The sequence below is a fragment of the Marmota monax genome, unplaced genomic scaffold (genome assembly GCF_021218885.2).
Source record: "Marmota monax isolate L192 unplaced genomic scaffold, Marmota_monax_Labrador192_F-V1.1 WCK01_AAM20220418_F8-fsc00023, whole genome shotgun sequence".
Lineage (NCBI taxonomy): Eukaryota > Metazoa > Chordata > Mammalia > Rodentia > Sciuridae > Marmota > Marmota monax.
Genome location: NW_026692907.1, coordinates 13,173,372 through 13,192,238, shown reverse-complemented (window position 1 = coordinate 13,192,238; position 18,867 = coordinate 13,173,372). Strand labels below are relative to the sequence as shown.

Sequence of the window (18,867 nt, the reverse complement as noted above, 5' to 3'; positions counted from 1 at the left end):
AGAGGTCTGACCAGCTATTGACCCCTGGCCTTCAGGGGAACAGCTATGAGGAGTAAGACTTATTTTCTAAGTGTGTTCCAGTACAGCCTGGGGCTTCTTATAATAGTATGTACATTTTTTTCTCTAGGGCCACTTTGGGAAGGTTGAGCTCTGCAGGTATGACCCAGAGGGGGACAACACAGGGGAGCAGGTAGCTGTCAAATCCCTGAAGCCTGAGAGTGGAGGTAACCACATTGCTGATCTGAAGAAGGAAATAGAAATCTTAAGGAATCTCTATCATGAGAACATTGTGAAGTACAAAGGAATCTGCACTGAAGATGGTATGTTGCACACAGTGGGGTCTGATTTAAAGACTAAGTGACTGTTATGGTCATAAGGCCAGTGCAAAGCAGGCGGGCCTCGGCCTCATCTAGGTCATCTGAACATACTGGCTGTGGCTTCCATAGGCTGGCAGGGCTTCCAGGTTGCATGTTGCCAAATCCCGTAGCAGCTTTTGGGGAAGTACACCGACTCCCTCCCAGCCAAGGCATGGTTCCAGCCTCGTCTCTCCAAGGGTTCACACACTCATGCTGTGTACTAGACTGTACCCACCCAGATATCTACACTGATGCCATATGGTGTGAATGACCTTCCTCACTCCCTTTCCCCATTCTTCTGATCCAGTCCCAGGCAGGGCATCTTGTTCTATGCTTGTCTAAGTCAAGATGACAAATGGTATTCAATGGTAGTAGTGTTTACTAATACTTGTATCTTATTTGTCAGCCAGTATTCCACTGAGGTATATCCTTTAAAGCTACTAGTGAAAGAACTTGGCTCATAAAATTATTATTTGCCTAGTGGATTACAGAGTACTCAGGCTGTTATCCTAGCGATGCTTGTGGCTGAGGTAGGAACCCTAAGTGTTAAGATCTTTTCTCTGTTGAGGGTCCTGCAATGCAGAGGTTAGGAGTTGGTATGTGCTCAGGGAATAAAGAAGGAGCCATGGCAAGTCCTCTGACTCCATGTCCTGTGTTCTTTCCTCTTTGGCAGCCTTATACTGATGTTTTTTTCTCCCAACAGGAGGAAATGGTATCAAGCTCATCATGGAGTTTCTGCCTTCTGGAAGCCTTAAGGAATATCTTCCAAAGAATAAGAACAAAATTAACCTTAAACAGCAGCTAAAATATGCTGTTCAGATTTGTAAGGTAAAAAAAGAAAGCATGTTTAAAAAAAAAAAACAGGCATTCTTCCCTAGTAAATTTTTTTGTAATTTAATTTTAAGACAAGTGGGAAACTTTGTAATAATTATACTGAGTTATTTTGCTCTGTATTATTGGGATGAGAAATGAGCTTTTACTCTGAAAGTGAACACATGTATTAAGTGTGACTGCTTGAATGTGAATTTCTTTGAGTCAGTTGATCTTACTATTTTTGCTTAAAAATACAAATCAAAAAATTGTTATGTGAATGAAATGACATTTCTTTTTCTTATGAAGTTATACAAAATCCATCTGAATGATTTTAACAATGTGTTTTATCTTTATTTCTCTACTAGGGAATGGACTATTTGGGTTCTCGGCAATATGTTCACCGGGACTTAGCAGCAAGAAATGTCCTTGTTGAGAGTGAACACCAAGTGAAAATTGGAGACTTTGGTTTAACCAAAGCAATTGAAACTGATAAGGAGTACTACACCGTCAAGGATGACCGGGACAGCCCTGTGTTTTGGTAACTGAGTCAGACAATTAGAGTGCAGTAGTGATGCAGGGTTTACACCATTTTGATAAGTTCTTTCTGGCTATGCTAATGCCTCATTCCTCTGGCCTGAATCAAGAGAGGATTAGAACAGTTAGAGTTGATTTATATTTACCTTCAAGAAACACCAATCAGGCTGAAAAGCAGCCTGTGCAAATGCCTGAGCTTGGATGGCACCATCTTCCAAGGAATGGGAGCCGTCTCATTACCAGCTCAGCATTTCCGGCTCCCATCTGCACAGTTCTCACAACTATGAGCAGGTGGAGGGATGCCTGGAGGGCAGGTGGGAAGAAGGGACAAGATGTGACAAGGTGGGCATCGAGTAGTCAGGGAAATCTTGGACAGAGCAAGTGATGGGAGGGACGCTTGACCATCTCTCATGAGGCACCAGTCATCCTGGTTAGAAGGCCACATACTGACCACAGCCCCCCTCAGTTGCTTTGATCTCTACACCATCCCCTGTAAGACTGATCAACACTCAAGTATGCTGCACAGATACAGGCAGACCTCTCATACCTGCAAAACCTGAACCTTTGTTCACTGATACAAAACAGTATGTCTCAGGGCCCACCCTTCATGCCAGAGATTTGGTGACCAAGCAGATAGGTACAGAGTGAGGCAGCCAACGTGAAGGAACAGTTAGCACAGAGGGGTTCCAGCTTGGTTTTCTGGAAGTCTTGAGTGTTTAGATGAAGGGGGCATGTGTGACTAACAGGAATGAGAGAGTACCTGAGATAAACCCAGCATGGGTAAACATGAAGGGGCAGGAGGTTTTCAGAGGGTGGCTAAGTCAGAGCTCGGGAAAGGGAGTTCTGCAGCAAACACTCCATTCCTAGAGCAGTGGGATACCATTGTAGGATTGAAGATACAAATTATTTTTTAAGAAGATAACCATGGAGGAAAGCAAGATTGGAGCCAGGGAGTCTGATTTAGCCTTAGTGAACTAGGACAGTGATCAAGATAGTGAGAATTAAGTAGATTTGAAGAGTGTTTAGGAAATTAGACAGAATGCCTTAATATCTGGCTTGGGCAATTGGGTGTCATTCACCAAAACAGATAACATTGGAAGAGGATAGGCTGGTGAGGTCCCTGCTGATCTAGGAGCCTATAGGAATCAAACCTGGGGCTTGTTTTCTTGTGACCTCCTCCTCTACAGGAAGTACGTGGGTTGGACACAAAGAGTGCAAACTGGTCTTATTGGGGGCAAATACATGCTACTAAGAACCTGTAAAGTATAGTAGCACATATGTACATAATACATACTAGATGCCTGTAAGGATCGAAGAGATGACTTTTATGAGCTAATCTGTAATTTTTGTTGAAGTAGCTCTGCCATGAATTGAAGGCTCACATTCTTTATTTCAGGTACGCTCCAGAATGTTTAATTCAGTGTAAATTTTATATTGCCTCTGATGTCTGGTCTTTTGGAGTGACTCTGCATGAGCTGCTTACTTACTGTGATTCAGAGTCTAGTCCAATGGCTGTAAGTCTTAACTTTTCTCTTCATCTGAATACAGAACCCAACTAAAATATGTCCATGCCTGTGCTTTGTAAGTTTTGCTTTTAAATGGAGTCAAGTCAGTATACTATATTGGAAAGATAAAAGTCCACTTTTCTATTTTACTTGGTTTGTTACTTATCTGTGAGTCTCTCAAGTTTGGGTTTCATAAGGAACTCAAAGTTATACTGGATGATCCGACTTTCCAGGGTCTGTCTTATCTGTGAGAGTTTGTGCCTTGTTAATTTCTGAATGAGATCATCTTCATGAAACAGCCTCCTTGGCTAGCAGAATCTAAGACACTGATTCCAGATTAACTGTTGAGAGCTAGTAAGGATTTTGGATTTTTATTTAACATTGCTTAAGAAGAAAAACATTTTTATTGTTACTTTAATTTCCAGTTAATTCTAGAAGTTGTACTTTAATCTGCTTAATTTTTATACGAGTGTATGCAAAGTAAACATTTTGTTTGGTTTTATTTTACATAGTTGTTCCTGAAAATGATAGGCCCAACTCAAGGCCAGATGACGGTGACAAGACTTGTGAATACACTGAAAGAAGGAAAACGTTTACCATGCCCGCCTAACTGTCCTGATAAGGTATTTATCTTTCCATAGCTCAAGATATCCAGCAAGGAAGTGGGGTGGGCAGTGAGTGAGGAGATGGAGTAGAAACCACCTGTAAAATAGTTTTCTGAGTCTGAGACATCTAAGGAATCATCTTTGGTGTGGATGATAGTAATGTTCAATGCAAGTACTCTCTCCAGAAAGAGGCTCCTTTCCATGCTTGTCCACACACACCCCCCCAAGGAAGTTTTGGTGTAGCCTTATTATGAAAAATATATATAATTGTACTTTTGTGTGTAATTTTATCCCACTTAATAACAGCATTTATAATGTTTATTCTTTTTTAATACTCTAAAATTAATTGAGGCTTTCAGTCTCAACTCCTTACCACTTAGATACACTGGATAGAATACGTCCAAGAGTGAGGTGGCCAGTGGCAAGACGGAGTCTAAACATAAGGGTTGGTAGTGACATGGACTCTGCTGAAGGGCAGTCAGCCATGAGCTTCTCAAATGTTAGTACCATTTATGAACTGCAGTTATGAAGATTTCCTATATTTTAAATAATTGAAATTTTTTTACTCTTAAGAAAATAATTACCTTATAGTTCCAAAATTATTTCCTTACACTTGATATTTCTATAATTTTTTTGAAAAGCTTCCAAACATAACAATATTTTTACTATGACTACAGTTCTTGTTTTTACTTTTTATAGGTTTATCAACTTATGAGAAAATGCTGGGAATTACAACCATCCAATCGGACAACCTTTCAGAGCCTTATTGAAGGATTTGAAGCACTTTTAAAATACGAAGCATGAATATCATCTAAATTCCACTGTTTGTTGATAAAGTAATCCTCCCCCAACAAATATCCAAGCCATTTTTTAAAAAATTTTTTATGGAAAAAGTTTGTGTTCTAACAAAATATAGTCAGCAAGTCCTTGAGCACGTGCACATGTGTACAGCACACTGTGGTGCTCAGCATGGATAAAAACTTCTTTTCAATTCAGCCTCTCTCAAACTTAGTGACAAATGACAACAAAGATACCTAGAAAGCACTTAAGCACTCCTCCCTTTGGAAAGAATGTCCCACTCACTGTTTCATCTAGCTAATTTACTGTCATAATTACATACCAAAATGGGATTTGTGAAAATAAGAGGAACTGACCAAAGTGATGTCTCAAGATGATTGCTGTTCCCAGCTGCCAGCTGATCTGAAATGTTTTTCTGGCACATTAATCTTAGACAAAAATTGATGGACTTAGGTGATACTCTTAACATACCCTCAGATTTCAATATCTAGACAGTGATAGACCAAGCAGTCTTAAAATAGTAGATACCAGTTAGTATACTATCATTTCCTTACCAAAAAAAAAAAAAAGAGTAGGTATTCCTGTCATCAGTAAGACTGAAATATCAAGCTGTTTTTTCAGTGACTCAGTTGCTGGTCCCTTGATTGACTACTGGGTACCCATTGTTGAGCAACCTGGTTCTGCACAGGAGCCAGCGTGGAAATAGATACTCTGCTGCATGTTATTATTTCTTGAGAACTAAGCCTGGGCCAGTGCTTTCCTAAGCAGTCAACTTTTATCAGACAGACTTTGCAAACCTGGATGCTATTAGACATGCTTTTAAGAAACATCAGCGCATATCCTTTTATAACTCTACCACTTTGGGGCAAGCTGTTCCAGCATTGGTTTTGGATGCTGTATATGAACAGAATGTATACCACATACATTGCACTGTTCTTAAGAGTGTTTCAATACTTACCACCCATCTACAAGGGTCAATCACTATTGTGACCATCATCTTATGGTGCAAAACTTGAAAGAAAAGACCCATCTAAAGGCACTCTGGAGTTCAGGATACATTTAGATGGTTTTCAGTTTGCTTGGAGGTAGCTGGGTAATTAAAAATGTTAGTGTCTGATTTAATGTGAAACATAAAGTTCTTTACGACCAAGAGTCTGAAAAACTTTTCTGTTAGTGATGTCTAGTATTCTTCAGTATCTTACTTTTCATCTTTTGAGCCCAAAGAAAGTTCAGGATAGCTTTAGTGGCAACAATAAACTTGACATTTAAATTTGTTCAGTTGCCCTGTATCTCTGTGTCAAACCTGTGGCCGCTCTGTATGCACTTTGTTTACTCTTTATACAAATAAATGTACTAAAGACTTTACATGCATATGCGTTTTAATATTTTCATTTTTGAAGCATTTCAAACAATTCACTTACATAGAAAAATAACAGTATAGATTCTGAGGGGAGGGTTGGTAATGACTTAGTACTAACACCACTTGAGCTGCACTTCTGTTATGTCTGATGAAAACGGGCCACAGGCCAGTATGGATGGAAAATCTACATGTGCTGTGAGCCAAAACATTTTTTAGTTCTTCCAATCTGTGCCTCTTCTCTCTTTGTTACTCATGTAAAATTCACCATCTTCCCTGTCTTCTGTTCTTAACTTCAATAGAAGTGTGACTAAGCGCTGAAGAGGCAAAATACAACAGGAAAATCAGAAGGAGACGTACAGGACATGGAGATGCCATTAGTCATCTGCCACATAACTGATGTAATCCTGATTGTGATTTATAGGTAGTATATTTCTTAGAAACTGTCTTAGTTTAACTTTCCAGCCATAATTTTCCAGCAGAAGCTAGTGAATGCAATAAATTAGACCAAGTAAAATTCTTTACAAAGCATACAACATATGAACCAGTTCTAGACTTTATAATTAAAGCAAGATATCTATATCTTAGTCAAAAACAAGTTCTTCAAAAGACATATTTTAAGGATATGATCTGAAAGACTAAGATCCTTGAGATCTCAAATTCAATCAGTTATAGTCATAACAATGAACAGACTTAGAAATTTCTAAATGGCAAAAGGTTTCTCATGCATTTAATACCACAGTCTTCAGAAAATGGTGATGTCAAAAGTCACATTAATAAAGACAAAAATTCTTTTCAGAAGTAAAGTTGGTAAAATCGCTCATATTTTTCAGCATAATATACTACCAAAGAATGAGAGACACACCGGAGAGTGAGGTATAGCTTATTAGCTCAAATGGTTATAAATACTATGTCCCCATAAGACTTTCAGAGTGTAGCATTGACTGCTTTACTCTATTGTGGAAATATAGAGCATTTGATGACAAAAATGACCCTGTCTAGTAATTAGATCATCACTAGTCTATGCTATGAAATGAGACACAGAAACCTATGTTCTTGCCACTTATAAGTCTATCTCATAGGTTAAACCTCTTTCTTTAGGCGAAATAAAAGGAATGGGGAATTAGTGCCATTGGGTCAGTGCCAGAAACACTGTGAAGGGCCTGATAGTAAATGTTTTAGGCTTTGCAGGCTATATGGTTTCTGTTGAAGCTACTCAGTTCTACCAAGGTAACAAAAGTAGCTACAGATGATACGTGAATGAGTGAGTATGGCTGTGGTCCAATAAAATTTTGTAGACACTGATAATTGAATTTCATGTAGCAAGTTTTCATCCCCCCGCCTTCAAACACTTAAAAATGTAAAATGTCATTCTTAACCTTGCAGACAGCACAAGGATAGGTGGTGGACTGAATCTGGTCCTAGGGTAGTTTGCTAACCCCTGTGTTAGGTCACCAAAGTTTTTTTTAATCTAAGCTATCTTCTGTTTTTTACAAAAGGTATAAATAGTAACAACACGTTAAAAGTCAAGCATCTGCAGTATTGTATGCCTTGGACTTCATTATCATTCTGTTGTTGGGTTTAATAGTGCATGGCTGGTGTGGGGGTGATAATGAAATTTGCATAAAGAGCGTCTTTATAGCATGGCCATCAGCACGTTTGGTACTTGCACCCTTGTAGTTCTAGGAAAAGTCCTAAAAATCTATAAATGAGATTACTTCTAGGGGAAGTAAATTAAAATGCACATTGGTTTATAAGAAATTCATTCTAAGGCTAAGGAAACAAGATTGTTTCCCATTTATTGCTTCAGACTTTTATATGTGATGTGAAAATTATTCCCATTCCTCAAACAAGGAACGTTGAAACATGATTAGTTTCTCCAATGGACAGTAAGTTAATATCACGTTGATTAAGAAGTATTTAATTCTAGTGGAAAATGTCCTCAATTGATGTCTCTTCTTATTGCTACCATTTTTTATTTGGCAATTCTGCCTGCTGCACAACACAGTTCCTTCTGGGAAATAATGAACCCGTATTTATAGGATATGGCTAGTTTGAATGAAGTTAAGGCAGCGATGAACAGCAGAGATACTGCAGAGAATCTCAGGAGGCTGTAAGGAGAAAACTTAGTATACTCGCTTCTTTTTTAAGTAGGTTTCCATGTAGTATGCTCCTGTGCCCTGAGAATGCTGGTCAACTAATTCTACTGCGCCACCTTCTGGAGCAGAGATGAGATAGGATGAGCCTCGCTTTTCATTTCTTAAAGAGGACACCTATAAGAACGTAAAATCACAATTAATATTAAAATGTAAATTAAATTGGCTTATTAAGGATGTTTCTGAGAAAAACATTCTACTTCAAGTTGGTGCAAATACAGAATAGCAAGATAAATATCAAAGCCATCAAATATATATTTAAAAATATAAACCAGACACCATGTTGCATTCCTGTAATCCCAGCAATTTAGAGGAAGAGGCTAGGAGATCACAAGTTCAAGGTAACCATGGGCAACTTAGTGAGACCCTCTCTCAAAAAAAAAAAATTGGGGCTGGAGGTGGGGTGTGGGGCTTGCTGGTATAGCTTAGTAGCAGGGTACCCCTAGGTTAAATCCTCAGTACCAAACAAACAACAACAAAACACATATACACTTCCTTAAAGTCTTTATATAAAAATCATCTGTGGAGGGCTGGGTTATTGCTTAGTGGTAGAACACTTGTCTAGCATGTGCAAGGCCCTGGGTTCTCTTTTTAGCACCATTAAAAAAAAAAAAAAATCACCTGTGGAACTTTAGCTGAACACAAACCATCCCTCACCCTACCTCCAAGATGTGAGAGCAAGAAAAAAATTAAGAGCATTGTGTCCTTCTTGTTGGTTATACCTAAGCCCCACTGATTTAGAATACCAATACTAAGTATTAATATTCCTTTGAGGAAGGGCACTTGCTAAGGAATGGAGCCACAGATCAGATTAGATGTTAAGTCTGCCTAGTGAGAGAAGGAGGGACAAAGAATACACTTGCAGGTGTGAACGCTGGCAAATGATGTCAAGGAAAATAACATTCTAGAGAGGAACAGGCACTCAAATCAAAACTTTGGTGTCTCAAATAATCAGATTTCCAGGCTCTATCCAGAGATTCTACTCTGGGAATGGGTCAGGACCTGTGATCTGCTCCCGAGGTTCTTCCTTTTACAAATGGTATGATAAGCTTGTTGAAAAGAATAATGCAGGGGCTGGGGCTGGGGCTGAGTGGTAAAGCGCTCGCCTAGCACGTGCAGAGTGCTGCGTTCAATCCTCAGCACCACATAAAAATGAGTAAAATAAAGGTATTATGTCCAATTACAAGTAAAAACATTTAAAAAAAAAAGAAAAGAATAATGTACAAGAACATGGAAAGGAGTGATAAGGCAAGCTTTCAGCTTCACATTATAATTAAAACTCAATTGCTTTTGAACCAACTGCAGTCAACAATTTTTAAAATTGGAGCCAACCTCAGAGGAACGAAGGATAAGTCTGTCACAACTCCCTGTAGACAGTGCAGCCAGTCTTCCATCACACTTGTCAAGACAAGGGGTGACGGGACTAACAATTAGGGTGGCAGGGACTCCCTCTGTTTTGGCACATACTTCATTTCTGTGTGGTTTAATAATGCTATGGGACAACAACAGCCTTCACATAAACCTTGTTTTAAGGAATGGTTCACGAACTGAAGCACTAATTAACAAAGAATTTGGCTTTAACTTTCATCTGAAAGTTTTTCCTGGTAGTAAAGAAGCTCAGAGGTTTGCTCAGAAATCATCTGAGGGAGGGCAGTAGGTGGAGGCATAGATGATATGAGACCGGCCATAAGTTGTCAGTTGTGGAAGCTGAAGTGATGGGGACCAGGGATTCAGCTCTGGTGGCTGCTTGGCTCACCCCTCTGGACTGACTTTGCCTCCCTCTCACTCTCTTCAGCTGCCTTCTCCACGGGCGCCCTCAGTCAGCTGGTGAACTCCCTGCATGCTGGACCCCGGCCACTACACCTGGCATTGCTTGGCTTCCAGTAGCAACAACTCTTACCAGCTTTCTTCTTCTTATACAGTCATGAGTCTGTCCTGAAAGTGAACTTTTCCAAAGCACACCCCCCCCACCGGGTCTAGCGCTCTCCTGCCCGCTTGCTTCCCTTCCCTGGTTCTCCCTGCCAGGTGGTAATCTATGGCTTCATGTCTTGGCATAAAGCAAAGAAACAGCCTGAACTTTCTTTTTGTTGTTTTCATTTTTGTTTTTGTAGTACTTGGGAACTGAACCACTAAGTTACCTTCCTCCTAATCCCTGACCCCCTGCCCCTGCTTTTTTTAAATTCTGAGACAGGATTTTGCTAAATTGTCCAAGCTAGCCTTGAACTTGTGATCCTCATGCCTCAGCCTCTCAAGTAGCTGGGATTACAGTTGTGCAGCCTGAATTTTCCTTTCAAAACCATCATTATTTTCAGGCACCAGATAGGACATTAGATTTCTTTCATTCAAAAGATATCCCAGGGCCGGGGTTGTGGCTCAGGGGTAGAGTGCATGCTTAGCATGCATGAGGCACTGGGTTTGATCCCTGGCACCACATAAAAATAAAACAAAGGTTAAAAAAAATAAAAGAGAAAAAACAACAACAAAAAGACATCCCAATGGCACCAGGCTACTCACAGTGAGAACCAAATGAGATCTAAAAGCAATAAAATACTTCATGGAGCAGCACAGAAAATTTAGGAAGAAAAGGAAGTGAAGATAGATGCCATTGTGGTCATACAATACTAGGAGAAAGATGATTCTAACACAGCCTATTAAAGACATCTAACATAGTATAAGAACCAGTGAATGGGCAATGACAGTAGTTAGGATTTTTAAAATAAAGCTCAGTGATATGGGAGAAATAAAAGCCTAATAACCAAGTTTTTTTTTTTTTTTTTTAAAGAAAGGACAAATAAGCCAGGTACAGCGTCACATGCCCATCATCCCAGCACCTAGAGAGGCTGAGGCAGGAGGATTGCAAGTTTAAAGCCAGACTCACCAACTTAGAAAGGCCCTAAGCAACTTACCATACCCTGTCTCAAAATCAAAAGGAATGGGGATGTACTCAGTGGAAGTGCCTATGGGTTCAATCCCTAGAGAAAGGAAGGAAGGGAGGGAGGGAAGAAAGAAGGAAAGAAAGAAACAACAGCCACAAAAGAGGGAAAGAACATGAACACATACTTTTCCTTCAACAGTTTACACAGATACTTGAAAAAACCTAGAGCTCTCCAGTTCAGATGATGCTGAAGAATTATATCTTTGGAAGCAAATAAAACCCTGAGATATACATAAATATATCCCAGATGCTTTCTGTATGTTAACCCATTTAATGTTCAGAACAGCAGCCCTGGGAGGTAGGATGCTCAGAGAGGAATCCCCACCTCTGCATAGCCTGTGCTGGGATTTGCATATCCAGCCTGAAGTCTCAGTCAAATCTCAGTCTGAAGAATTCCAAAGAACACTTAGTCAAGACCCTACACATGTTTAATCCCTAGGCCTTGCCTCTCAGTGTGTATACTTCCAACAGAACATTCAAATCCAGAGAACTCTAACCTTCAGCAAGATCCTCCTTAGGGTGAGCTGAACTGCCCTATGAAATATGAACTTCTATTCTTCCTCCCACCTCCCCCACTTTAAGGAACCACCATTTGATCCAGTTATCCCACTCCTCAGTATATATCTAAAATCATTTTTTAAAAGTACTTTCCAATTTACTGTGTAGTCTTAATATAGAGACATCTGTGCTCCTGTAATTGTTGTTTAAATTAGGTTTAGATTTTTAAGCAGCATTTTAAACGGTTAGTGTTTGCTTAAGGTTCTGATGTGTTGTGGTCCTCACAGCATTCCTTCCAATGTGCTCTTTTCCGCATTTTTCCCACTAGGTGGCAGAATTAGGCTTTGTGTGAAGGGACCAAGCACCTTCTGGGTCCTTTTGTTCACCTTCCTTTTAGTTCTCTTTCCCCATCACAGCATCTCATCACACAGTTCCCTGGTTCCTGCAGTCAGCTTCCTGGCAGGAATGATTCCTGGAGCCAGGGTGACACAGGAGCCCAGCATGCAAGTCAATAGGCTGCAGCTCATGGCCCACGTCAGATGAAAGTCTGAAGACAACAGTCAGCGAACAACTGAGCTCAGTCTGAAAATGCTCTTCCATTATTGAAACCAATGACAATGTCAAGCTGAAAAGTGGCTGAAGATATACTCTGACCTGTTTTACCTTGATTAAAGGAGGGAATATATTTTGTTTTTGTTAGATTATAATGAGATGTTCACCTAGGTACTAAAGGTATAATAAACTGGCTCAAAGCCTTCCCCCATAATGTGGGCTCCCATCCATGGGTGTACATGGAACTATTTATCTCTGCCTCAGAACCTGAAATTTCAAACTCTGCACATTGCAACTAACAAGATAATTCAGACTACAGTGCTATGATCACAGCTAGAGTGTATGCTACAGACTTTTTTTTCTTAATTCTTAAATTTTTGGTATTGGGGATTGAACCCAGGAGCACTTTCATTACTGAGATACATCCCCAGCCCATTTTATATTTTATTTTGAGACATGGTCTCACTAATTTGCTTAGGGCCTTGCTAAGCTGCTGAGGCTGGCCTTGAACTTGTGATTTTCCTGCCTCAGCTCCCAGAGTTGCTGGGATTATAGGCATGTGTCACCACACCCAGCAGCTACAAATCTTTAAATAATTACATCTGTTTCTGACTTAAGTTTTCTTAGTCACAGTTCAAATATTTAACACATGCAGTCTTTGACAAAATCAACTGCAGCTCAATGGCAATTCTAGTTAATTGTCATATTTAACTAGAGAAATGGGAGGGGTAGTCTACTTGAAATTGGTTTCTAAAGAGACCCAGATTAGATCTGAAAAACTGATTTAACTTGTTTGGTTATCAGTAGACTTTCATGATCTTCAGAACACCAAATAAAAATGCTGCCTTCCAGGGCTGGGGTTGTAGCTCAGTGGTAGAGCACTTGCCTAGAGTGAGTGAGGCACTGAGTTCGATCCTCAGCATCACATAAAAATAATAAATAAATAAATAAAATAAAGTTATTGGAAAAAATGCTGCCTTCTGTTTAGTACAGTGAAGGCTTGCTCTCTTTTTAGAGTCCAGTATTTGTTGATATTCACAAGGTTATTCAATTATCGCAATCTATTTCCAGAGCATTTCTATCACTCCAAAAAGGGATCTTGTACCTGTCAACAGTGAACCCCCAACTCTGCTTCCTCTGGTCCCCAGTAGCCTCTATCCACTTATTATTCCTATGGATTTGCCTATTGTGGACATTTCATACAAATGGAATCAAATAAAATGTGGCCTTTCTGTCTGGTTTGTTTCCAAAGTTTGTCCATGTGACCGCGTGGGTCAGTGCTTCATTCATTCTATGGCTGAATAATATTCTACTCTATGAGTACATGAAATTCTGTTTACTCATGGACAACCTTACTGGACACTTGGGTTATTTCCTTTTGAGGCTATTATGAATGCTGCTGCTATGAAAGTGAGCATATAAATTTGTATGTGGACATTAGGTTTTCAATAATCATGGGCATGTGCCTAGAGGTGGAGCTCTTGGGTCATGGAGTAACGTCAACATTTTGAGGAGCTGCTGGACTGTTTTGCAGCAGCTGCCTCCTTTTATGTTGCCCTCAGCAAAGTGGGAAGCTTTAGATTTCTCCACATCCTTGCGTACACTTGTTGTGGTTAATTTTTCTTTGATCTCTAATTAACCTATATTCCGAGTTTGTTGTTCCTTCTCCCTGTTCAGATTTTCAACTTAAAAATTTCTATTTGATTCTTTGCCTCCTCTTTGCTGACATTCTCTATTTGGAGAGATGTGCGTCTCATACTTTTAGATCCTTATGTGTGGTTTCCCTTAATTCTTTGAATGTGATAGTAAATCTTTGTCTAGTAATGCTTCCTTACAAACATTTTCTATTGCTTGCTCCCCGCACCCTACCATCATGTGCATGGGGCAGATTTCCTTATTTTTTTTTGCATGTCTTCATTTTTATTGTTGTTGTTGGAAACTGTTGATCATTTAAAGTAATACCATGTAGGAACTTTGAAAATCAGATTCTACCCCCTCTTTAGGATTTGTTCTTGTTTGGTGACTTTTATGAAATAGTTATGTGAAGTCTGTATTCTTTATTGTGCCTTGTCACAGTATATGCTATTCTGTTAGCTTAGTGGTCAGTTAATAAGTAGATAAAACTTCCTTAATTGCTCAGGCTTTGCACAAGGGCCATGTGTATATTGGGCCCAGCTTTCTACACTGACAACTCTGCCTTAGCCTTCCCTTCCTGCTTATGTAGTATCTCAAAGGCAGTCAAAGTGAATGAGAGCGGAGGGCCTTCCCAGCTCTTTTCTGAACATGCATATAGCCCTATGTACCTCTATGACCTTGTGATATTCCCATAAGAAGGTCAGAGCTTTTTAACAAGCCCAAAGTTTTTCCTTTAAAGCTTTTTTAGTTAGCATATTCTTTGCATCAGATGTTATTTACCACCCCAGGCAGCTACAACTTTAAACAATTTCCTCTAAATGCTATCAAAAAATTCCCCTAGGGAAACAGCTTTCTGTTCTGAGCAAGGTCTGAGGCAGGTTAAATAAAGACAGCCTTGTAAGTGGGGTCTTACAGGGAACCAGCAAATGGGTCAAATAATGACAGTTGTCTGTAATGAGGTTTGTGGGAGTTCCAAACCTATGGTACCCCCTAAGGTGGATGCCAGCTTGCTGGTTTTCACTGTGATTTTGGGTATTGGAAAGGAAGGCAAAAGAACAGGTGTAGGGCAGGTTAAAAGACACAAATCCCTCTGTTTTTAATAAGATTCACCCATTGTTCTTGAATAAATGCTCTGTAAATTGCCACAAGCTTTTGTAGTCTTCTGGAAAAGTTGATTATGATCATTTTTTTCCTAGTTTTTTTTATGCTTCAATGGAGAAGAAATTGTTTGAAGGTTCTTTCTACTGTTTTTCTGATATTATCTATGGCTTGCATTTTACATTTAGGACTATGATAGACTGAAAATTAATTTGAATATGGTATAAGGCAAGAGCTGGGGTTCATTTTCCAATATGCAGAATGATATTTCTACTCTTTCCCCATTAAATAGTTTTGGCATTATGACAAAAATCAATATACTGTTTAAGTATGGTCTATTTCTAGACTCACTATTGTTATCAAAAAAATTCCCCTAGGGAAACAGCTTTCTGTTCTGAGCTATCTACTTAGTTAAAAATTTAACTATCTACTTAGTTAAAAATTTTGTTGTTCTAACGTGAGAACCTTGCGACCAAAATTTCATTTACCTTATGCTGAGTTTCCATGTAGATTTTGCAGCTCCTACCCATACTTTTTCTAATTACTTTTTTAAAAATTTGATTTGTTCTTTTTAGATATACATGAAAGTAGTGTATTTTGACATATTATACACAGATGGAATAAAACTTATTCTAATTAGGGTCCCATTTTTGTGGCTGAACATGGTGTGGAGTTTCACTGGTGGTGTGTTCATATAGGAACATAGGAAAATTATGTCAGATTCATTCTATTTTTTCCTATTCCCCTCTCCCTCCCTTCCCTTCATTCCCTTTTGCCTAATCCACTGAATGTCTATTCTTCCCTCCCCACCTATTGTACGTTAGCATCTGCATATCAGAGAGAATATTTGACCTTTGGATTTTGGAGATGGGCTTATTTCACTTAGCATGACAGTCTCCAAGTTCCTTCCATTTACTGGCAAATGCCATAATTTCATTCTTCTTTATGGTTGAGTAATATCCTATTGTGTATATGTACATTTTCTTTATCCATTCATCCATTGAAGGTTGGTTCCATAGCTTCGCTATTGTGAATTGAGCTGCTATAAACATTGATGTGGTTGAGTCACTGTAATATGCTGATTTTACACCCTTTGGGTATATACCGAGGAGAGGAATAACTGAGTCAAATGATGGTTCCATTACAAGCTTTCTGAGGAATCTCCATACTGCTTTCCAGAGTGGTTGCACCAATTTGAAGTCCCACCAGCAATGTATGAGTGGAACTTTTTCCTCAAATCCTCCATGCTTTTTCTCTTAACTGTCCTTTGTACTATTGTCCAACATACTATATCTACATTTATTATAAACCCCATAATGCAATGTTGTACATTTTGCTTCTTTTTTATTTATATATGACAGTGGAATGCATTACAATTCCTTTTATACATATAGAGCACAATTTTTCATATCTCTGGTTGTATACAAAGTATATTCACACCAATTCATGTCTTCATACATGTAATTTGGATAATAATGTCCATCACATTCCATCCTCATTTCTAACCCCATGTCCCTTCCCTTCCCCTCCCACCCCTCTGCTCTATCTAGAGTTCACCTATTCCTCCCATGCTCCCCCTCCCTATCCCACTATGAATCAGCCTCCTTATATCAGAGAAAACATTCAGCATTTGGTTTTTTGGTTTACTTCACTTAGCATTATCTTCTCTGACTCCATCCATTTACCTGTAAATGCCATGATTTTACTCTCTTTTATTGCTAAGTAATATTCCATTGTATATATATGCCACTTTTTTTTATCCATTCATTTATTGAAGGGCATCTAGGTTGGTTCCAACGTTTAGCTATTGTGAATTGTGCTGCTATAAACATTGATGTGGCTGTGTCCCTGTAGTATGCTGTTTTTAAAGTCCTTTGAGTATAGACCAAGGAGAGGGATAGCTGGGTCAAATGGTGATTCCATTCCCAATTTTCCAAGAAATCTCTATACTGCTTTCCATTTTGGCTGCACCAATTTGCAGTCCCATCAGCAGTGTATGAGTGTGCCTTTCCCCCCACATCCTTGTCAACACTTATTGTTATTTGTATTCTTAATAGCTGCCATTCTGACTGGAGTGAGATGAAATTAGAGTAGTTTTGATTTGCAGTTCTCTAATTGCTAGCGATGATGAACATTTTTTCATATATTTGTTGATTGATTGTATATCATCTTCTGAGAAGTGTCTGTTTAGGTCTGTGGCCCATTTATTGAGTTATTTGGTTTTTTGGTGCTTAACTTTTTGAGTTCTTTATATGCCCTAGAGATTAGTGCTCTATCTGATGTGTGAGGTGTAAAGATTTGCTCCCAAGATGTAGGCTCTCTATTCACCTCACAGATTGTTACTTTTGCTGAGAAGAAACTTTTTAGTTTGAGTCCATCCCATTTATTTATTCTTGACTTTAATTCTTGCACCAAAGTAGTCTTATTAAGGAAGTTGGGGCCTAATCCCACACTATGGAGATTAGGGCCTACTTTTTCTTCTATTAGACGCAGGGTCTCTGGTTTTATTCCTAGGTCCTTGTTCCATTTTGAGATGAGTTTTGTGCATGGGGAGAGAGAGGAATTCAGCAAAGTAGGAGGCTATAAAATCAACACTATAAATCAAATGCATTTCTGTATATCAGTGACAAATCCTCAGAAAGAGAAATGAGGAAAACTACCTCATTTACAATAGCCTCAACAAAACAAAACAAAACTTGGGAATCAACTTAACAAAAGAGGTGAAAGATCTATATAATGAAAATTACAGAACCCTAAAGAAAGAAATCAAAGAAGACCTTAGAAGATGGAAAGATCTAATTTGCTCTTGGATAGGCAGAATTAATATTATCAAAATGACCATACTACCAAAAGCACTATACAGATTTAATGCAATTCCAATCAAAATCCCAATGACATTCCTCATAGAAATAGAAAAAGCAATCATGAAATTCATCTGGAAAAATAAGAGACCCAGAAAAGCTAAAGCAATCCTTAGCAGGAAGAATGAAGCAGGTGGCATTCCTATACCAGACCTAAAACTAAACTACAGAGCCATAGTAACAAAAGCAGCATGGCATTGGCACCAAAACAGACTGGTAGACCAATGGTACAGAATAGAGGACACAGAGACTAACCCACAAAATTACAATTATCTTATATTAGACAAAGGTGCCAAAAACATGCATTGGAGAAAAAAAAATGCCTCTTCAACAAAAGGTGCTGGGAAAACTGGAAATCCATAGGCAACAAAATGAAATTAAACCCCTATCTCTCACCATGCACAAAACTCAACTCAAAATGGAACAAAGACCTAGGAATAAAATCAGAGACCCTGCATCTAACAGAAGAAAAGGTAGGCCCTAGTCTCCATCTTGTGGGATTAGGCCCCAATTTCCTTAGTAAATTTTACTTTTAAATAAATCAAGATAACAATCTTTTATTTACCAGTTCTCTTAATAGTGGCTGTATAGATGGTGAAGGCAATATATAGATAGAAGTCAAGGATGATGCTAAATATCCTGCAGCACACAGAATAGCTCTCCAAAAGAGAGAATTACATAGCCCCAAATGTCAATAGTGTCAGGGCTGAGAAACCCATCAAAATAATATGCATTGTTGTTGTTGTTTAAATTTTATTTACATGCATTGTTTATATCAATTACTTTCAAGATTCTCTCTTTAAAGCTGTGTTTTTCAGCACATTAACTATAATGTGCCTATGCAAAATTCTACTTTTTTTGCTTTGCAAGAAAGGTCTCTGTGTCTATTAAATCTGTTTTTTGAAGCAAATTTGGAAATTTTTATTATTACTTTTTCAGATACTTTATGCTCCATTTATCTTCCTCCTCTCCTCCTCAGACTCTACTTACATGTATTTTAGACTGATATTTAACTTAGGTCCCTGAGAATGTATTCATTGCTCTTCAATCTCTTTTCCCTTTTTTCTTCCAATTGACTTATTTATTTTTATCTGTTTTTATGTTTATTGAATCTTTTTTTCCTGCTTGCCCCAACCTTCTGTAATGTCCATCCATTATATTTTT

At 38.7% G+C, this 18,867-nt stretch overlaps 2 protein-coding genes across 3 annotated transcripts in view; one reads left to right on the top strand and one right to left on the bottom strand.

Moving 5' to 3' along the window:
* Nucleotides 1–5,976, top strand: part of Jak1 (Janus kinase 1) — a 130,265-nt gene extending 124,289 nt beyond the window's left edge. For both annotated transcript variants that reach the window (XM_046450840.2, XM_046450839.2), the window contains exons 20-25: nt 128–320; nt 1,060–1,184; nt 1,535–1,707; nt 3,100–3,217; nt 3,721–3,831; nt 4,513–5,976. In XM_046450840.2, coding sequence (XP_046306796.1) covers nt 128–320; nt 1,060–1,184; nt 1,535–1,707; nt 3,100–3,217; nt 3,721–3,831; nt 4,513–4,617 — 825 coding nt within the window. In that variant the 3' untranslated portion in view covers nt 4,618–5,976. The remainder of the gene's footprint in view (nt 1–127; nt 321–1,059; nt 1,185–1,534; nt 1,708–3,099; nt 3,218–3,720; nt 3,832–4,512) is intronic.
* The window catches only part of Raver2 (ribonucleoprotein, PTB binding 2), a 104,403-nt gene continuing 88,634 nt past the window's right edge, over nt 3,099–18,867 (bottom strand). Inside the window, exon 12 of the mRNA XM_046450841.2 lies at nt 3,099–8,241. Coding sequence (XP_046306797.1) covers nt 8,095–8,241 — 147 coding nt within the window. The 3' untranslated portion in view covers nt 3,099–8,094. The remainder of the gene's footprint in view (nt 8,242–18,867) is intronic.